Source organism: Squalius cephalus (genome assembly GCF_949319135.1).
Source record: "Squalius cephalus genome assembly, chromosome: 5".
In the NCBI taxonomy this organism is placed as follows: Eukaryota; Metazoa; Chordata; class Actinopteri; order Cypriniformes; family Leuciscidae; genus Squalius; species Squalius cephalus.
Genome location: NC_137126.1, coordinates 28,751,092 through 28,770,848, shown reverse-complemented (window position 1 = coordinate 28,770,848; position 19,757 = coordinate 28,751,092). Strand labels below are relative to the sequence as shown.

The following is a 19,757-nucleotide window of genomic DNA, read 5'->3' as shown; positions in this document are numbered from 1 at the left end:
GGAAGCTTGGTGACGTTGAAGCTGAACGACCGTGGTGTCGTTCATTCATAGCTTTTTATTTCTGGCGATTGTATTTCAGCTTCAAAATTCATTAAAGTTGTGTTCGTTTGTGAAAATTAGCTTGATGGACAAAACGTGCAAGAATCATAAACTTTTGTTGATCACAGAGCTTATTTTTTGCGATAATTCAAAAGCCTATGGAAAAATCCTATTGAGTTTTTGTCGAGGGACCCATTGTGATGCTAACGTCCAGGTTGGCCTACAAAAATACATCACTGCAGCAGTCTATACATGCCTCTACCTATGATTTGGCAAAATTTCAAAAATGTACCTATAGAGGATTCTGGTTCATATCCAGCTGAAATGAACATTCGAGGTAGTAAAACGGCAACAACTTTTATTCCTTTTCAAACAAATTATGATTACGGAGGCAGATTATAAATCAATTAAGACCTATTTTCATGTATTTCTTCTTGTGCAATACTATGGCCCTGTCCCAAATGGCACCCTAAGCACTCGCGGAGTCCTACGGCTTAGCATAAGTGCGCATCAAGGGTGCATATTGACCGCGAAGGGGGTGCTCGCGGACTTAACGTACACGCGCTCGCGGCAGCCATTGTAAGTCCACAAGACCACATGATGTGTGCCATTTGGGACAGGGCCTTATCACCTCAAAACGCTTTTACCACAGTGCATGATTTGTAAACGGATTTATTTTGACATTTGTATCACATAACCAGCTCCATATGGGTTGTGTATAAGTTTTTTTTGCTAGCTCAACTGGTATTGCGCTTCTGATGCAGAGACATGATAAAAGAGCTCAAAAACATGTAAAAGCAAGTTAAAATGTTATGGTTACTTTAGAAACTGTGTTTTATCTCACATTTGCTTTTGTTAATACTATGATAAATGTTGAAAAGTTGCCATAAATCAGAAGTTGCGATAGTCTTTTCTTCCATATTGTGATATCCCAGTGAAACGACTTCTCAAACAAGAAGCTTTGGGACTTGATTTTGTCCATCAGGAATTGATTGGATCGTTGGATTGGTGAGTGACAGGTTGTCCCGTCCTCGTGCCAGTAAACACTTCATCAGAGAAGAGATGTTGTTGCAAGAGGGAGGGGAAGTTAGTTTTAAGTAAAGATAACGGCACATGATAAAAAAAAAAAAAAAAATGAATGATGTGCACGGTTAAATCATTTATAATAAATACTGTTATATCCCATAATAATAAAAAAAATTCTCCATTTTAATTTCATGGGGACTTTGACCTTTTAGCGCCACTCGCCGGACATTATTTTCACACTGCTGGGATTTGTACAACAACCAACATAATAAAACAAGGCCAGATTCACGTTCATCTGTTCCGGGTAAAACTGAATGTGCTTTTAGAGCGACTAATTGGACATTTCAATCGAAACGTGCAAGAAGCAATGTAATATCAGCTTGCAGAAATGTCACCACATGCATGTATTTCCAATGAGCCTGGGTTGGTATTTCTGCTCTTTGAAAAAGTTAACCTTGGCAAAAGTCTTCTGATGATCACATAATCTTAAAATCCCTTTCAAAAGTCAACATTTTATGGCCAAACAAAAATAAATTTGCATGATAAATCAGAAATATTGTCAAAAGTTTTAATATAGCATAATGCTAGCCTGGATCAAGATAGCAGACAACAGAAAACAGAAGACTTCCACAAATACCGTTAGACATGAGACAGAATGCTTTCGGAGTCCAGTCACTCACTGAAACTTTAATGCGCTGAAGTCAAACAAGAGTGTTTGTGTGCGAGTCTTGAGTGGCCGGGGACAGATACCCAGCGGCATTATGAAATATTTGTGACACAAAGAACGTCACTCGCTAAGACAGCTTGTTATGTTTGAAATAGCAGCACAGTTTGTGTTTGTGTGTATTCAAGATAGAAAACCCGATATATAGCATAAGTACATCGGACAGAAAATGACTGCTGCAAAAACACATGCAAATTCATTCATTCTCTCTCATTGTGTCTCTCACATAGACAAGAGGTCACAAACACAAGAGACAAGCAGCTTCCATAGGAAAAAACTTTATTTATCCTTTTAAAATGCTTTCTGAGGGCTGAGACTTGGCTTTAGTGTCATATATCGGGGGAACTCTGAGGACACTGTGAATTCTACCAAAAAAAAAAAAAAACACTGTCGCCACGGGGGCGTCAGCACTGCCAACACATACATCAAAACTTAAATCAATAATACTGAAATCTGCAACAAAATCTTAGTAAAAGAAAATTATAACAATAATAATGTAGTTCACTGAATAATAATTAAAAAAATCAGCAACAGCAGGAGGAAACATTGTGCAGCACAAGCTTTTTTCTGAACATTTTTTGTGGGATTCGCGGTTGGCCTAAGGCCTCAGCACTGCACTGACCCGCTCTATGAACAAGTAAATTTTGTGAAAGAGTGGATGAACTGTGTGTGATGGGGATGAATCTAGGCCAGGGAAAAGGTTTTCTCATTAGATTTGTCTCTCTCATAATATTGTGTTAATCCTCACAGGGTCAAGAGTCACCACCAATCTGTCTCTTTGCTGGGGGAGGGGGGGCTATGAGAGTGTGTGCGTATGTTTGCGTGAATGCTTGAGTTTTGAATAAGTTCTCCTCAAATAAGTCAACTTCACTGGGAGAAATGCTATTAACAGATGTCTGAAAGATCCACACAACATCACAGGTGTCTAACCGCAGCATTAGGGAGGAATCAAAGCCTCAAGTCTATTCCGGTAAACAAGATGGCTGACTTTTTTTCACTCTATTGTTGTGGTACAGACAAACGTCAAAGAAGTGTATTCCTTACAGCTGCTAAGAGTGCCGTGAACCAAATGTGTAAGCTAAGCTGCAAAAAGCCTGCAGCAAAAGACAGTCAGTCACTGAATAAGTTCCCACTACAGCAGCGCTGATCCATAAACTACACAAACCATTCATAGCGTTTGCTGTTAAATAATGTACAGAGATGCCAAAATTGGGGTAACTGTTTTTAATGCACTGCAAAAAAACAAAAATCCATACCTTTTTTGGGGCTTTTTTCCAGTAAAATATTTTTTTTTGCAGTGCAATACTTCGACTTGTTCGCTTTCACAAGCTGACTGGTGCAGTCAGTGCACCCCTGCATTTCAATGGTAAAAACAAAGCCATGAATTTCAAAAAGTGCTCTTCTAATGTCAATTGTAAAGACCTGATCTGCCATAAACACTCAGACAAACATACATAAATATTCAGTTTAGTTGCACAAGCTGTTGCTGGTTTAGTTTAGTGTTTTTTGTTTTTTTTTATGTAGTTTGCTGGTGCTTGCCCTGTATCTAATGGTGTTTATATATACTGTATGTATATTGTGTGCTATAAGAATGAATGGTAAGTGTGTGTGTGTGTGTGTGTATTTAAACATTTCTTGAGTAATAACTGTCTCTCTCCTCCTTGAACCATGTCATGGAATATTTGACCTGGTTCCATCACAGCATTTGTAAAAATGAAACAAAACAAAAATACCATAATTCCCTTGTGTAATAGGGAGGATAAAGTGTGTGTATGTGCGTGTGTGTGTGTATGTGAAGGGACTTGCATGTTTTATGCTTCTTTTCGTTGACCTTTTAAAACCCGTTCTACAGGGACCTCTAAGTCTCCTTAATCAAAAACCAACCGAAACGAAAAAACAATTTTGAAATAAAAGAGAAAACCATGAGACAGGAAAATTTTACTTACAAAATGTCTTTCTTCCAAAAAAGACTATTTACAAAAGCTTTTGCATTTTCAAAAATCCTAATTATATTTTAATTAACAGGGTCTATAATAAAATGGAACTTTATATTCAACATTTCTTCCCAACATACATTATTTACATAATCTCGGGCTTTAGAAACTAAATTAAGAGGAATTGACAACAAAAAACAACAGCAATAAACCCTAATCGAAATATAATTTCAAAAATCTATTTTACGAGAAAGCTACAGAGAAATATCGGGCTTCCTCTGATTGGCTGCGCTGGAGGCCAGATGCAAATGCTGCTAATTTTAAATTAGCATAGGCGTAAACACACCTGCCGCCACTGTTTACTATTTATCATTTCACGTGCAGTCCATATAAAAATAGATCTAGCACTAGATTTTCCAGGATTCGTAGAAGATTACGGGTTTTTTTTCTGCGTGTGTTTGTATGCAAACAGGGATAATTGATGTGCATATCTGAGAGGATGGAGAGGTGAAGGCATAATTTGACGTGTATGTCGATGGATTTTTGGCTTCTGCATGGTACTCTACATACACACGGTCATACTGGTAAGAGTCCATGTCTACATCCAAACAGCGAGACGTGAATTATACACGCACAAAAAAGACGTTAGTGAACTAAATTATGCAAAGATATGCATTAGCATGTTTTGTGACTGAAAAGAGGTCATAGGCTCATGGTGTAGAGGCAAATCCCTTAAGATTTCTTTGACCTACAAACCTTTGGGAGATAAAAAATAATGGCAAAATACAAATATTAGCACTTCACGCATCACTGACAACGGATATCTACTTGTCTTCGGCTGAGAGGAGAGAGGATTTCAACTGAACTGTTTCTTAAATGAACGAAAAGCAGACTGGGAGTTCTGGAAGATCTGACACTGGTGTTTACATATTAAATTCCCTATTTCACTCACTCACTTTTCCACCGAGAGCCTGTTTGTTACTGACCCATGAACACCAAAGTGTGTGTATGAGTTTTTGTTCAATTGCCTCTACAGCATGTAAAATGAATGAGTGTCTGGAGACGCTAGGAAATGAGATGAGAGGACATACTGAGTGTGTGAAAAAGAGATCGGCATTAGTAACAGTGCTTAAGACATTTCTTTGAGCGAGACTGTGAAAGCTGCAAGAGTTGGGTTGATACTGATAAAAACAAAACACTGATGGAGTGAGAGATGAAAAAGAGACAAAAAACTAAGCAAAGAGTTGTAAAGGTACAAAAACCACACACGAATGAGAGCTTCCTGCTTTGTGATGTCACTCTAGTGTCCTTCTGTGATTGGTTGTCGGCTGTTCTTCAGCAGTGAAGTCCGTGCCTGAGTGCCACGCAACTTGGGGAGGTTTTCTACCATTTCACGCACATCGAGAGCGACCGGCACACACACATACACACAGTGTAGTGTTCGGAAAAGGGATGGCGGGAAGGAAATCTGAGAGGAATATCATCCACGTAGTCTTTTTCATTCCTCCTTTCCACTTCTCCCTCTCCATCCTCTTGCACGCGGAGCAGACGGGGTTAGGTAATGAAAAAAAGAGTCAGAATACCTTACAAAAACAAGTTCTTATTGCGGTTGCTTCGCTCTCGTTCTCTCAGACTTTGTAGTAGATATTGGCAGGGCTCTGGGGTGGCATTTCCTGCACTATGTAGACGGGGTGCCCATAGTCACCACTCACTTTTTCATAGTGTGGACAGTAGTTATTCTCTGATGTCCGCAGGGGGATGATGATGTCACTGGGTTCTGAGCCAGCCTGGGCGGCTCCTTTGGGCGTGGCCAGAGTGCTGAGTGACAGGGCAGTCCCGCCCCTGGGCTGCGAGTGCTTGCGGGTTCTCTTGCGAAGCTTGAGGAGCAAGACGATGAGGATGATGATGATGAGGAGGAAGATGACACAGCCGGCTCCAATGGCAGCAAAGAGAGCTGGTTTAGAGCCAAAAATCCCTTCCACTGAACCAGGACTGTTATCCTGGTTTCTCGTGTCTGAGAGGGAAAAAGAAAGCCGTTATGAATGGCGCACACTCGTTTTTCTTTTTCATTGTAATTTATCGTTAAAGATTATGTTAGCAACACACACTCCGATTATCAGTGTTTAGAGTCGCTCTCTGTTGTCTGAGGCAAAGATAACAGACAATGGCTGTAGAAACAAAACTTTGTGTTTGTTAGCATTGGCACTGAGCAACTATTAAAGTAAATAAAACTGTTGCTGTGTTTATTGTTGCGCTGCCAGCTGAAACGATGACTCCTGAAGCTAAACAGGCATTATGAATACACACTTTTGCTTGACAATAGAATCCACTTTGTCAAGTATATTTAACAGCAGTATGAAGCTAAACAACACACACCCAGACTGGAATAATCCTTCCAAACGGTAGTCCAGTATGTACAAAACTGTTAGCACCGCAAACTAGCCTTGTATTTCAATGTCTTACAAACAAAATTTAAGAAGAATTCATGGTTTAATAGTAGGGATGGTTCACAATGGTCAACTTGTCATCCTTAGTAAGGTTAAATCTCTACACTACCGTTCAGATGTTTGGGGTCAGTATGATTTTTTTTTTATGTTTTTAAAAAGTATTTTAATCCTTACCACAGCTGCATTTATTTGATCGAAAATACTAAGTCAAAACAGCAATATTGTGAAATATTATTCCAAATGACAATTATTTTAAAATGTACTTTATTCATGTGATGGCAAAGCTGATTTTTCAGCATCATTACTCCAGTCTTCAGTGTCACATGATCCTTCAGAAATCATTCTAATATGCGGATTTGCTGCTCAAGAAACATTTCTTATTATTATCAATGTTGAAAACAGTTGTGCTGCTTAATATTTTTGTGGAAATAAAAAAAGCTTTAAAAAAATGAAACGGCTGAATTTTTCACAATAATATCAATAACATGCAAATAGAAAATAGATGCAGTGAATTTACATTTTATGCCGACTTTAACTGTTAAAAATGTGCCATAAAACCCTTGCATTCTGGTTTATTTTGTTTGTCAAGCTATTTTTGAAAATCTTATGTAAGCATGTCCAAATGGAATCATTTGATCCTGAACCTCGCTTAATTATACCAATTAGTCGACTAGTTGTTCAGATAACCCGCCGACTAGCAGATTTTGAGATGTAATAGCAGTTAATGTCTGAGTGTCCTCTCGGAGCAGAAGAACCTGACCTCAAGAATCTGTGTGGTGTGATCACTGCAGAGATGCAGCATGAGTCCCTCTGTTCTTTCTTAATGATTCTGTCTCTGTTTCTCTCTTTCTTTCTCTTCTAATGAAGTTTAGACCTCCTGTGGGTTAATGGCTGCTAGGACGTGATAAAGACATGCTACATTAACTCCTGTCTCTCTCTTGCACACACACACCTGCCTGAGGGAGGCAGTAGCTCTGCATTGCTGTATTTCATCTGCTGGTTTTCTTGGTGAGATTTACTGTGGTAGACCTTCACTGCTGAACTTAGATCAGTTTGTCCTCCGAATACCCAATGTCATTTGTAGGAAAACCCCATCATGTTCCCAAACCAAGTGGCTTAAACACAGATGATTTGTGTTTCCTCACCTCTGTCGGGCATTATGGATCCGTTCCCATCTACGTCTCTCTCTCGGCCTCGGTCTATCTTGCGGGAAGGGCTGGTTGTGGGCTCCTTGATCTCATTGTCCTGGTCCCGGTCTGGGAGGTCCGTTAAATCTGGATCTGGTGCATTTGGATCTGAAACATAAAATCACATACATAACAAATTAAGAACAAAAAACATTCAAGGAAATCAATTTCAGTACAGCATATGTTTGAATGTATTCCTTTAGATTTTAAAATGTCCAGTTTCTGTTGACGAGACAGGCGCCATAGAGTAGAGTACAAATCCTAGAGATTTGTAACTAACTTGCTAACTTGGATCACGTTCAACTACAATTTAATTGGTGGATAATGAGTCAGCTGACTTAATCATTCACCAAATGGGGCTTAAATAACTTTACCCTTGGACATGCTGAAGATAAAGAAGGTGTGTGTGTGTTTGTGTAACTCACCTTGGCCCACTTTCATGATGATCTTCATGGATCTCGTGCTACAAACTCCACCTTCTCTGTTTTCCAACCCTTCCTGTGTTCCATTAGAAGTTGCTGGAGAGAGAGAGAGAGAGAGACAGAGACAGAGAGGGGTTTAGTGATTGTTGGGGTGAATTAGGTTTAGATTTATAGGACGTTTGATTGGAGTTCTTGCTGCAAACCAAAGCAGGAAAAGGAAACCCTAATTTACCTCTATAAATCACACGCAAAACACAAGCACATGCAAACATATACACACACACAGTCTTTGGCTAAGGAAATGCTCATTCTGCCCTTAAATCAGACATTGCAACCTAATATTACCTTAGAAACATCCAAAAACAAACTAACGTTTGTGTGTGTGTCTCAGAATATGGACAAGATGAAAAAAGCTCAGTGTATTCTCCTGTTACTAGTCCCTATGATAGTAATCTGATCCCATGGGAATGCACAAAAACACACACACACACACAGAGAGAGAGAGAGAGAGAGAGAGAGAGAGAGAGAGAGAGAGAGAGAGAGAGCAATGCAGTAAGGAAAGCCATGTGTATGAATTTTCTCTTTTTCTGTCGTAGGCCCAAAAGCCTCAACAATTTCTACAGAATGATCTTTGTGAGTTTGAAAAATATGCCACAAAACAATACAATACAAAAGAGACACAAGCATATATACAAAATGCACAAACACACACACACACCCATTATGTAGTTAAATAAACCGATATTGTCACAGCGGGTGATCCACCATCATTCAATTTAACCCCCAATTACACTCGCACAAGTTCACGCGCACACACATACACATTATTAGCTTCCATTAGTTTGTGCTCATTAAGAGGTGTGCGTGAGAAGTGCTGAGTGTGTGCTTGTGTAAGTGTAAGCACTAATGAAGAACTACAGAACAGGTAAGATAAGAAAATATGCTTATTCACTAAAATGCGCACTCATTCACAGCTATCACACAGACTATGATGAGTTCCTCACTGGCTTTGTCACTTTAAAATTAGGAATGTTTTTTTCCTGAACTATCAAAAAAGTTTTTACACTTCAAACAAACAAGATCATCATTTTAATTTAGGAGCGTTTCCTGTTTTATTGCTAAAGTTAATCATGGAATAATATAAAGATAAAAGGTGTGTCCCATTTCGCACACTCGTGCATTTTGTAGTACTGTGTTCGCACCGGATAACGGAGCAAGGCGTAGTTCACTACGAGTATCTGTTTTAAAACATTCTAAAGCTAAAACATAATTTCCTCCAAATGGAACAGCAAATAAGGTCCTCAGACTACAACTAAAAGAGTCGAAAATGCAAAAAAGAAAAAAAGCTGTAACTATAATTTAAAATTATAGCCACTTATTACAAATTACATCTGAGCGAACCATAATATCCATTTTGCAAACTAATGATGCTTATGAACCAGTTTGCTTGTGAGTAAGCAGACTGAATCAGAATCACTAGTTCTGCGTGAATCGTTGAGACGAGTCATTATGGATATTGCAATGAACTCCCTCACTGAACTGTAAATTATTTTTCAGTTATGGCTGATTTGAAATGAACCATGAACCATTACTAGTAATTAAACATACATTTTCACAAAAGAGTTTTGTAGATGTAGACATAAATATTCTTTCAAAACAGAGTGATATTTATAATGGAACACATAATCAGGTGACTGCATTAATGACGGATTCTGTGATTTGTCAGCTATTAAAATCATCAGTCAATTGACTCTTTAATATTTAATTCCCTAAAAATGCTTGGCTCCCTCGTTGTTGTTGTTGTTTTTGGATCCCACGAATACCGACTTTCTTGCTTTCAATTTCAACATTGCCATCACTTAAAGAGCAAGTTTTTTTTTCTAGTTCTCATTCTTTGGACCAGTATTGGCTCTATGAAACTTCAGAGCAGAAGTATGTATCCTTGTTAGGGAGGAGTTGCGAGAGACTCCAGTGAGGGAGAAAGGCCAGGGCACAGTGATTGTGAATGGTCCTTTGTGGGCGTGTATGGGGGAGGGGTGATGTGTGTGGTTGCTAGGAGCTGCTATGATGTCATGCAGATTGAGATGTATGGCAGTAGGCAGAGTGCCAGTCTCCTTACGGTAGCGCCATGCCAACCTGTCACCGTGCCAACCACGGAATAGCATCACACGGTGCTGCTCAACACACACACTCACACACATCACCCTGACTCCAGCACACTCTCACTTCAGGCTAAAACACAACAGACATTCCAGACAGGCAGGGTAATCCCACCCTGTGTACTGTTAGCAATGGGATGGATTGGCTATGAAGCATTTTTGCGGCCACATTCTGTTGTCACTACATCACTGCTGGATTTTAACTGGTCAGAACATTTTGGTCTTAATAGTTTCCTGCCTCTGTGCACTAAAAAAAAAAAAAGAAATTTCTGCACGGATTGAATTAGACTCTTCATTTCTAGACAGACTCATGTCGAACTGAATTCCAAGAAGTGCAAAACCATTACTGAGAACACAGCAGGTATTTCTAAAAAGAATATACCGTAAACGCAACACACAAACATGTAAATCCCAGATGACCATGCTGGGAGATTAACGTGATTTAGATTTAAAACAAGGTGTAAACACACATTAAAAAATGTGAAGGGGTTGGGGATTTACCATCTGCCTCTCTGTTTGTGTGTGTGCGCGTGTGTGTGTGTGTGTGTGTTTGTGTGTGTGTGAGAGAGAGAGAGACAAAGAATGAAATATTCAGTCTTGTCACAATAAATACAGTGTTGCCCCAGTTAGCATCTCTTATTGACTGACATATAGTGTGGGTGTGCTTTGTGTGTGTGTGTGTGTGTGTGTGTGTGTGTGTGTGTGTGTGTGTGTGTGTGTGTGTCAGTGTTTGTTTGTAGCTGTACGCTCATTCTTCTGCCATCATGGAGCCATCTCATGCCTGCCTCATCTTTTCTCAAACATGCACACAATCCCTGAAGTAGAAAAACACAGTATTATTAAAGTATTTTTGGCCAATATTTTCATTTCATAGTTTTGCAACGAGTTATTAAAAATAGTGATAGTCCAATATATCCACCAGGCTGATTAAATGGCTGATACATTATAAAATATAATGTGTGTGTGTGTGTGCGTGTATGTATATATATATATATATATATATATATATATATATATATATATATATATATATATATATATATATATATATATATATATATATATATATATATATATATATATTAGGGCTGTCAAAAGATTAATCGCGATTAATCGCATCCAAAATAAAAGTTTGTTTTTACATAATATATGTGTGTGTATGGAGTATAATTATTTTCTATATATAAATACACACACATGCATGTATATATTTAAGAAATATTTGCATGTATATACTGTGTATATATATTTATATTATATATAATTTATATTATATATAAATATTTTATATATAAATAACACATTTTTCTTAAATATATATGCATGTGTGTGTATTTATATATAGAAAATAATTATACTCCATACACACACATATATTATGTAAACACAAACTTTTATTTTGGATGCGATTAATCGCGATTAATCGTTTGACAGCCCTAATATATATATATATATCACACGATGATCGATTTGACAACTGTAATATATATTAGTATAATAGGCTATATATTATATAAAGCGAAAATTAAAACGGTAAGATGAAATGAGAAGGAAATAATAGTAATAGATTTTGTAATAATGTTATTATTATTTTATTATCATTATCCAAGTCTCTTTGTATGGAATTTTCTTATTATGATTATCATTCATAATATTAATAATAATAAATAATTCAAAACAGTGGCTTAAGATACTTGGAAATTCATAGTCAATCTCCCTATTTCCTAAATATTAAAGATTCTAACATTCAGTACTGAAGAATAGTTCAGTTTCAAAGGAAGCGTTGAATATTCAGCAGCATGTCTCGGGTTTTTGTACCACATTTTCGAATATGATCATCCAGCTGTTAAATCAACACGACGGGCCCTGATTGAGCTGAAGTTCTCCCATCATGTCTCACAGAATAAGAGAATCCAGACCTCAATGAACACACTTCAAATGCTCACAACCACAGCTGAGTCAGGCTTTCAAAACGAATATTTTTAAGCTGTAACATTTTACGTTTCAGTCGGCAGAGCCCAGTGCTGTTTCCCTCGAGTCTCTGATTGATGAGTAACTGAAACAAAGAGCAGAAGGAAAAGACGCCTCGCTGAGTGAGTTAGCCACAGTAGCCAACAGCTCCGGGCTGAACCTTCAGGGAAAAGACCACTGCGCTCACAGAAAGATCTGAAAAACAGCTTTGTGCGAGACAGACAGACGATGTATAATGTAGCTGCTAAAGGTTCAGTCTTTTGGTGGGTGAGCAGCATGTGTGTTTGTCTGTGAGATTTGGGTCAGTGTTCATTCTAATGCAGTCGACATAACACAGAGAGCCAGTGACAGATCACTCCGAGACACACACACACACACACACACACACACACACACACACACACACACACACACACACACACACACACACGTACACAACTCATCAGATCAGACACAGCTAGATTAGATCTTCTTTTGATTCCAAAAGCTCATCCAATTAGATCGCTGCACTGCTCCAGCGGTCGCATAACGGCCGACCTTTAAATCCGCAGGACGAGCAGCTCATTGGGAGAGTGTGTGTGTGTGTGTGTGTGTGTGTGTGTGTGTGTGTGTGTGTGTGTGTGTGTGTGTGTGTGTTGTGGAAGAAAATTAAAATGCAATACTCATCCAACCTCACGACTTCCATGTGCTTCTACATCCACATACAAACAGAAGTACTCAATCCAAAAAAATTCATACATTTGTCATCTCTGCCAACAGGTTCAGAGTGTTTGTTTGAGTGGGTACGTCATAAAGGTGTGTGTGTGTTTTAGGGGCCTAAAAATCCTATATTGTTCCAGTAGAAAATCCTTCAAAATGAACCAACACACTCATGAGGTTTTAGGAAGGGAGGAATGAAACAAGAGGAGGCTCGGCCTGCTGTTCCCCTCTCTCTCTCTTTCTCTCTCTCTCTCTCTCTCTCTCTGCATGGATCACTGGACTGATGGAATTCAACACTTCTATCATGTAACCACTCGCTCCTTTCTTTTGTTTCAGCTTGTTTCTTTTTTCTTTCTTCTTGCTTGTTTTTTGTTTATTTGATCCCTTCTTTCTGTTTATTTTTTCCTTTCTTTCCTTTTTTTACATTTCTGTTTCCTCCTTCTCTTCCATCATTCTTTCTGTTTTTCCCCTCCACTTTCTTTCTTGCTTTCTGTTTATATCTTCCTGTTCCTTCCTTTCTTATATTTCTTGTTTCTTTGTCCTTCCTGCTTGTTTCTTTCTGTCCATGTCTTTCTGCATTTCTTGAATTTCTTTCCTCCATCACTTCCCGCTTCTTTCTTTATATTTCTTTGTTTCCATCCCTCCTGTTTCTTTCTCTTCATTTCATTCCTCCTTTCTTTCTTTCTTTGTTTATATCTTCCTTCCTCATGTCTCTTTCTTTCTTTCCTCCCTTACTTCGTTTCTTTCTATATATTTCTGTTTCCATCTCTGTTTCTTTCTCTTTCTATTTCCTTCCTGTTTCTTTCTTTCATTCTTTCCTCTTTCTTTCTTTAGTAAACACTGCCACCCATTCACTCAAATTACCTGTAAGTGAAGAAAATGACCAGCACATTCTGTTACTGATCGAAGATGGCTATCTGTGTTCTCGCAAATTAGACCATTTCAAAACACCAGCACAAACCATTATGCCTATTATATTCGGACTATATTAAAAGCATTTCTGTGTAAAGCGTTTTGTGATTAATGAAGCAGAGGGGAAAGCGGCGTGTGTGTGTGTTCTCGACGGCAGCAATCCAGATCTCCCAGAATTCAACATGTACAGGAGCACGTTTCATTCAGATCCTGGCCTTGAAGACCTGCTTGCCCTCGTCATATTTGAACCTGTGTGTGTTAGAGAGAAAACAGAGACTGTGCACAATGGCAATGTAATTAAACGTCAATTAGTCTCTGTTCTAATGTGGCTCACACACTCGCTCCCTGTCTCTAACACACACCCAGACAAACACTCATTATGTGCGTTAGCTCCATGGGTAGTGTGTGACCCATCATGCATCACTGACCTTCATCGCCCACTGGGACATCCGCATGGGCATCACTACAGCGACAGTGGCCATTACTACAGCAACCACATCCATACACACACTGATCGTAAGACAGAGTGACATTACACACACACACACACACACACAGCAGAAATTCTGCTCGGTTTGGTGCACCTGGTGCTCGATGTCCCATAAGACAAAGAAAGATGAACTCCCTGTCTTATATTGCTTTCTTTCTCAGTCTCTTTCCTTTTCGCTCTCATTCGCTTCTGCCTCAAAGGGGAGAAAAAGTTGTTTAGCTGACTATGTCTTTTTGTACTAGTACTTACTTGCCAAAGAGGTCAGATATACCACAAGCATAGAACTGAATATTCAGCCAGTGTTTGTCTGCAAGGCACCACAGATTTAGAGAGTGTGTTTGTGTGTTACTCTTGTGTATAAAGTATTCCAAATGAATGCTTACAATAAGAGCTCACTATAATTTAAAAAGCAGTTTATTATTCAGTTGACCTCACATTTGCACGTCAACAATGCCTTTTCAGAGTTCTGAAACTTGGCCCTCTCAGTCACGGTGAAGTAACACAGAGGAAGCTGGATAGATACTATTATTCCAAACACCAGAATACCTAATGATAAGAGTAAAATGTGGGAAAGTCTGCCAAACCTTGTGCTATTTCTGGCTGTGTATAGCACCCGCCACTCTGAAGAACAGAAGATCTTTGATACAGAAGATCTCAACGTTAGAAACGGGGCACCTGAAGTTAAGTTTTAGCAAGATCCCTGTTAAAAATTGTAAGCTAAAAAATCTATTGGACTACAAAGCAACCCACACAAGTCTTAAGGACACAGCAGCAAAAACAGACCCAATTGTAAAAGTCAAAGAGAGAGTGAGAAAAAAACTAGATTAATAAAAGTCACATTTTATTTTATATATATATATATATGAAAATTAAAATAAAGAAATAAATGTATGACGTGGCCCCAACCATCTAGGATTTTTGAGGCAACGCTGCAACAATGAAAAGAAACAAATAAAATAGCTTATGTTTTTTTATATTAAAATATACTTGTTAAATTAGATTATTTGTTAGTATTATTTGTGAAATTGAGTGAATATCCAATCTGTGAATGTCAGAATACTAAAATAACTAAAAACACAGCAAAGATCAATCCCATTAAACAATTTGACTATAATAAACGTTAGTGTAACATAACTTTACATTTTACAAAAGGTAAGATTTATAACATACTTTAGACGTCTGCTTGCAATAGCGGGTTAAACATTTCAGAGAGCAGAATATATCAGGCTGGGTGGATATTGGATTGTTATCCAATAGCCCTTTGCAATAGGAGCCATTTTCTTCTCACATTACAAAGCGGCTAAAACCAACCGTTTGCTCTTCGTTTTTGTGCATGTTAAAGGGGTAGTTTAAATTAAGCATCTAACACACACATACACATACAGCTCGATGTGATATTTGACCTCTCTCACCCCAGAGCGACCACAGCGAAATGAAGCCACTCATTTTCATACTTCAGCTGTGGCCTGAGAGACAGTTATGGTGAGAGGTTACACAAAGACCCACATACACAACACACACACACACTCATCATTCTGGTGCAGCGGTTTGGTCAGAATTACTTCAAAGCTGGACTGTCTGAAATCAGAATCATATGTTGCTGACACAGCCTTAATACAAAAATACACACAGAACCGAACGCATACTTGCTCTCTCGCACACACACTCGACACAGTCACACGGAAGAGAAGCTCACCCTAAACAACCCTTAATTTAGCCCTTTTTAACGCTCTTAATCCTGAAAACATTGCATAAACCATTAGAGCCTTTCTAGCAGCCACACACTCCTCCTCATTTGGTCATTACGTGCATTTCATGCAGTTATAATCGCAAAATCTTGTGACTGCACACCATTTTTTCTCTTTCCATCCTTTGCTTTTTTCTCTTTCTCTTTCCATCATCTTTAGCGCTGCCTTGACTGTATGACGGTACTGTTTCCATTGTCATGCTTTTCAAATCAACTTCTCAAACACACATACATACTGTACACAGCTTTTTTGAAAATTTGATATCTTTCAGCAAGATATGTTTATAGAGGTAAAATTTTGATGAATGAGTAAATGGTGTGGTTTGGTTTCTAAATCAAATTTTTTTTAAACGTAGGGTCAGAGCTGATCTCTGTCAAAGTAAATGTCATGATCAGGTCACTAAAAAATGCAGAAATCGTTTAGAAACGCTACTAAATCACGAGAAACACGAGAGCTCAAATCACTCTCATCCAAATGGTTCTGAATTGAATTCAGGTTCTGAAGCCGCCCTCAAACAATGAACCAGGATCCGTTTCAAACCTGTACTGCTTCATGAATCCACACTAGAGTGACATGATCAGCACAGTGTCTTTCTGGAAGACACACTGGAATTAAACCAGGCCATAAAAGACAGTGAATTCTCAGAATCTCTCTTCACAATTAGAAACAGACACAGAATCTGACCAAGCACAGACTTACTGACCCCAGTCCAGACATAGAAAAATACCCAAACAATAAAAACACACATAACTTAACACATGAATGAAAGCGATGTCAAAAGGACTGCATGTTTTTGTACTCATGCCTAAATGATTTTGATTACAAAGGAACCTATGAAATAAGAAATATATTTTATTTCATTGGTTAAACTTGTATTACCCGAATGAGGACCACACTACAAAAACTTTTTTCATCTGTATTTTTATCTTGTTTTCCAATAAAAATCGAAACATCCTGAAGCCAAGTATTTCAATTATATCGGGTTGTTAATATTAGTTTTGTCCAACTTGTTCATGTGTCCTAAACTAATAAAAAAAAAAATGCTAATAAACAGTTTTATTTACTACAGCAAACATTATTGTAACAAACATTACATGACAGAGTCTGAAAACAAAAAATACTTGAGAATACTAGAGATTTGAGATGCAATTTAATCTTGAAGTTTATTTTTCTCACCCCAATGGCTAATTGTTTTGAGCATAAACCTCACTTTTCAACCTTGAGCATAAACAAATTTTGTTAGATTTATGTTTATGTGAGATTTATTTAAATAATGCCAATGTGGTAAGGGAAATAAAATGAATGCAAAATATATTCTATGAAAACAAGTCTTATAACTTTACACCCTTTTGCAAATTTTTTACACCCAAAAAAATTTTTTTTAGGGAACAGCATAAGGTGACTGGAGCACTTGAGCTAAATGTTGCGGCACAGCTTGAGAGGATAAAGTTAACATGTATGACTCGGAGGCTGAGACAAAGATACGTGAGCGCAGACCCGGCCGGCTTCAAAGAACCTCAGCAGACAGACTGGAGACGACATGACAAATAGTTACATGGATAAAGGAAAGGAACGAGGAGATTTCAAGACGCTGACTTGGCCTCTGGAGCCAATGCACTGAACCTCTGTAGGGACTACATTGTCTACATGTCGACTTGAGAATCCTGGGACATGTGCAGCCTTCTATACATGAGTCGATCTTTCAAATGAATTAAATCTCTGAAATTTAGATTTATACTATAACATGTCCTGAAAGATTTAAATTAAAATTACAGACGAAATGCAGGGTGCAGCTGAACTATAAAGAGAGAATCAAAGAGCAGTTCTTCCTAAAATGGATTAAAGGGGCCGTTTTAGGGTACGGCGCGGGTGGCATGACAATATGGTGAGTGTTGAGCTCTGCTGGAATAGGAAACATAGTCAGCATCATAGAAATCAACATACTGAGGGTACAGGAGAGGCACAGAGGTTGAGAGAAAGAAACTCGACACCAAGCCGAAAGAGTCTAATATAGTGACAGGAGAAACAGCAGATTCTCGTGGATGGATGAAAAGCACCTGGAGTGACGCTGTAGCAACTAAAAAAGCCTGACAGACAGCCTCAAGGCGGGTGGGCAGAGCGACCCCTAATGATTTTTCAGTATTAATGAAGTCTCCAGCTCTATCTATTTGCTCAGGCACTATTCACAACAAGCTAAATGCTAATAACTAACTATTCATTATCAAACCACACAACAACATGGTGCTAACAAAATATCATTAATGTAATAATTAAAACACACCATAAACCTTAACCACAAGTAGTGCGAGTAAGACAGACAACCCCGGGTAGAAATCTACACAGTAAATGCTTTTTTACTCAGGAATTTTGAGAGCATAATTAGTTCAATATGCTTTTCTTGAGTTTGTGTGTGTTTTAAAAAGGATTCTAGTTTGAGTGGTCAGTTTAGATGTCTGGAAACATCTTGCTTACATTTAACACACAAACGGGGAGTTTTATATTAAACTGCATCTATACTTATGCCAAAGTACAATCAGTTCAGGGACTCACTGTATGTAAACAAAGTAAATGCGACATACCAATAGCACACATTGTAGAAAAACAACTCAAGAGGCTTTTGCTGAGGAGCGAATGGATGCGTGTGAAACTGTCACGCTCTAAAGTCTCTCGCTGAGTTATTAACTTGAATGACCAGTGAAAACAAGATGACCAGACAGCAAAAACCACTGAACCCAGAACACAAACACATTTCAGCAAAATTATTTTAACCAGACTCATCCTGTTTACCAGAGCAAGATAAAGGAGCTGGTTGCTAGGGAGTGTGTGTGTGTGTGAAAGAGAGAGATTGAGAGTGTGTGTTTTACTGGATCTAATAGCAGCCCTGCTGCTTTCTGGGGGTGTAGTTGTGGTGATGGGTCAGTGGAGGTGAAGTGGATTATGGGACATGTCTGGGCATCATGGCCAAGAGACCAAAAACTCAGTGAGGCAAGACAACCAATGAGACATGCCTGACTGAAAGTGTCTCCACCTCCCACCATCCTTGGGGAAAGAGTTAAAAAAAGAAAGCGGGGTAAAGAGAAAAGGAGCGTGTTACATTTACCATGCTGTTCCCTGCTGTTTTCATCTCGTTCGCTAAGGGTTTAGCATGCATTTATGCTGAATGTGTTAGAAATCTTTAATTCTGAATGAATCATTAATCAGCGCTTCAGTTCAACTGTTGCATGCTGTTTGTGACTGGAAAATCATCCCTCACTGAAAACGTTTCGCAAAAGCTTGACTGTGGCATTTGCAGATTTACACAAACATACTACCATTACCATGAAAGCCTGTTCCTGCCTCTCTAACTCTATTTGTGACTTAATTACCCACACTTTGCATCACAATGTGAGCTTATTTCTTAGTTTAAAATAAGGGATTCGGTTTAAAATATTTCAAATAGCCATTTTATTTTTTTACTCTAAGGCAGAAACTGGCTTACATATATTACACACACACTTTCCATTGACTTCTACTGTTTCTATATTGCGCTAATGACATTTTCTATTCCTTAACCCTTCCCTAAACCATCACATAGTCTGAGGGCCTTTGGCTGGTCCACACAATGTGATTTCCAGTTTTACTAATATTTTGGGGACATTTGGACCCCCTAAGGTAGACAAGAACCTGACCCAAACACACGTTTAGCTAGCTATCTAAAATGGGACTCAATAACTACTATTATATTGAAAAAAACATCTTTGTAGTTACAATAGATTGATGCTGGTAAACTTGTGAAATACAACTTTACAGAATTTTAAGAAGTAAATCAATACTTTTCTATTTACAACAGCTACAACAGCTTGTCCACGGGGCAGTAGCCTTAGGGCCAAATTTACTAAACAGGGCACATTAGCGTGAGAGCATAATTCCTAAAATGTGCCGATGGGAGTGTAAAGTTCTGCGCATGATCTACTGACAACGTGCAAATTAAAGAAAACAGACGCAGCCGGATCATTTCCA

At 38.4% G+C, this 19,757-nt stretch overlaps 1 protein-coding gene across 1 annotated transcript in view; it reads right to left on the bottom strand.

The window, feature by feature from the left end:
* Nucleotides 1-2,209: 2,209 nt before the first annotated feature.
* efnb1 (ephrin-B1) overlaps nt 2,210-19,757 on the bottom strand; it is a 34,251-nt gene continuing 16,703 nt past the window's right edge. Inside the window, exons 3-5 of the mRNA XM_079871595.1 lie at nt 7,783-7,875; nt 7,316-7,465; nt 2,210-5,737 (exon numbers count right to left, since the gene is read on the bottom strand). Coding sequence (XP_079727721.1) covers nt 5,352-5,737; nt 7,316-7,465; nt 7,783-7,875 — 629 coding nt within the window. The 3' untranslated portion in view covers nt 2,210-5,351. The remainder of the gene's footprint in view (nt 5,738-7,315; nt 7,466-7,782; nt 7,876-19,757) is intronic.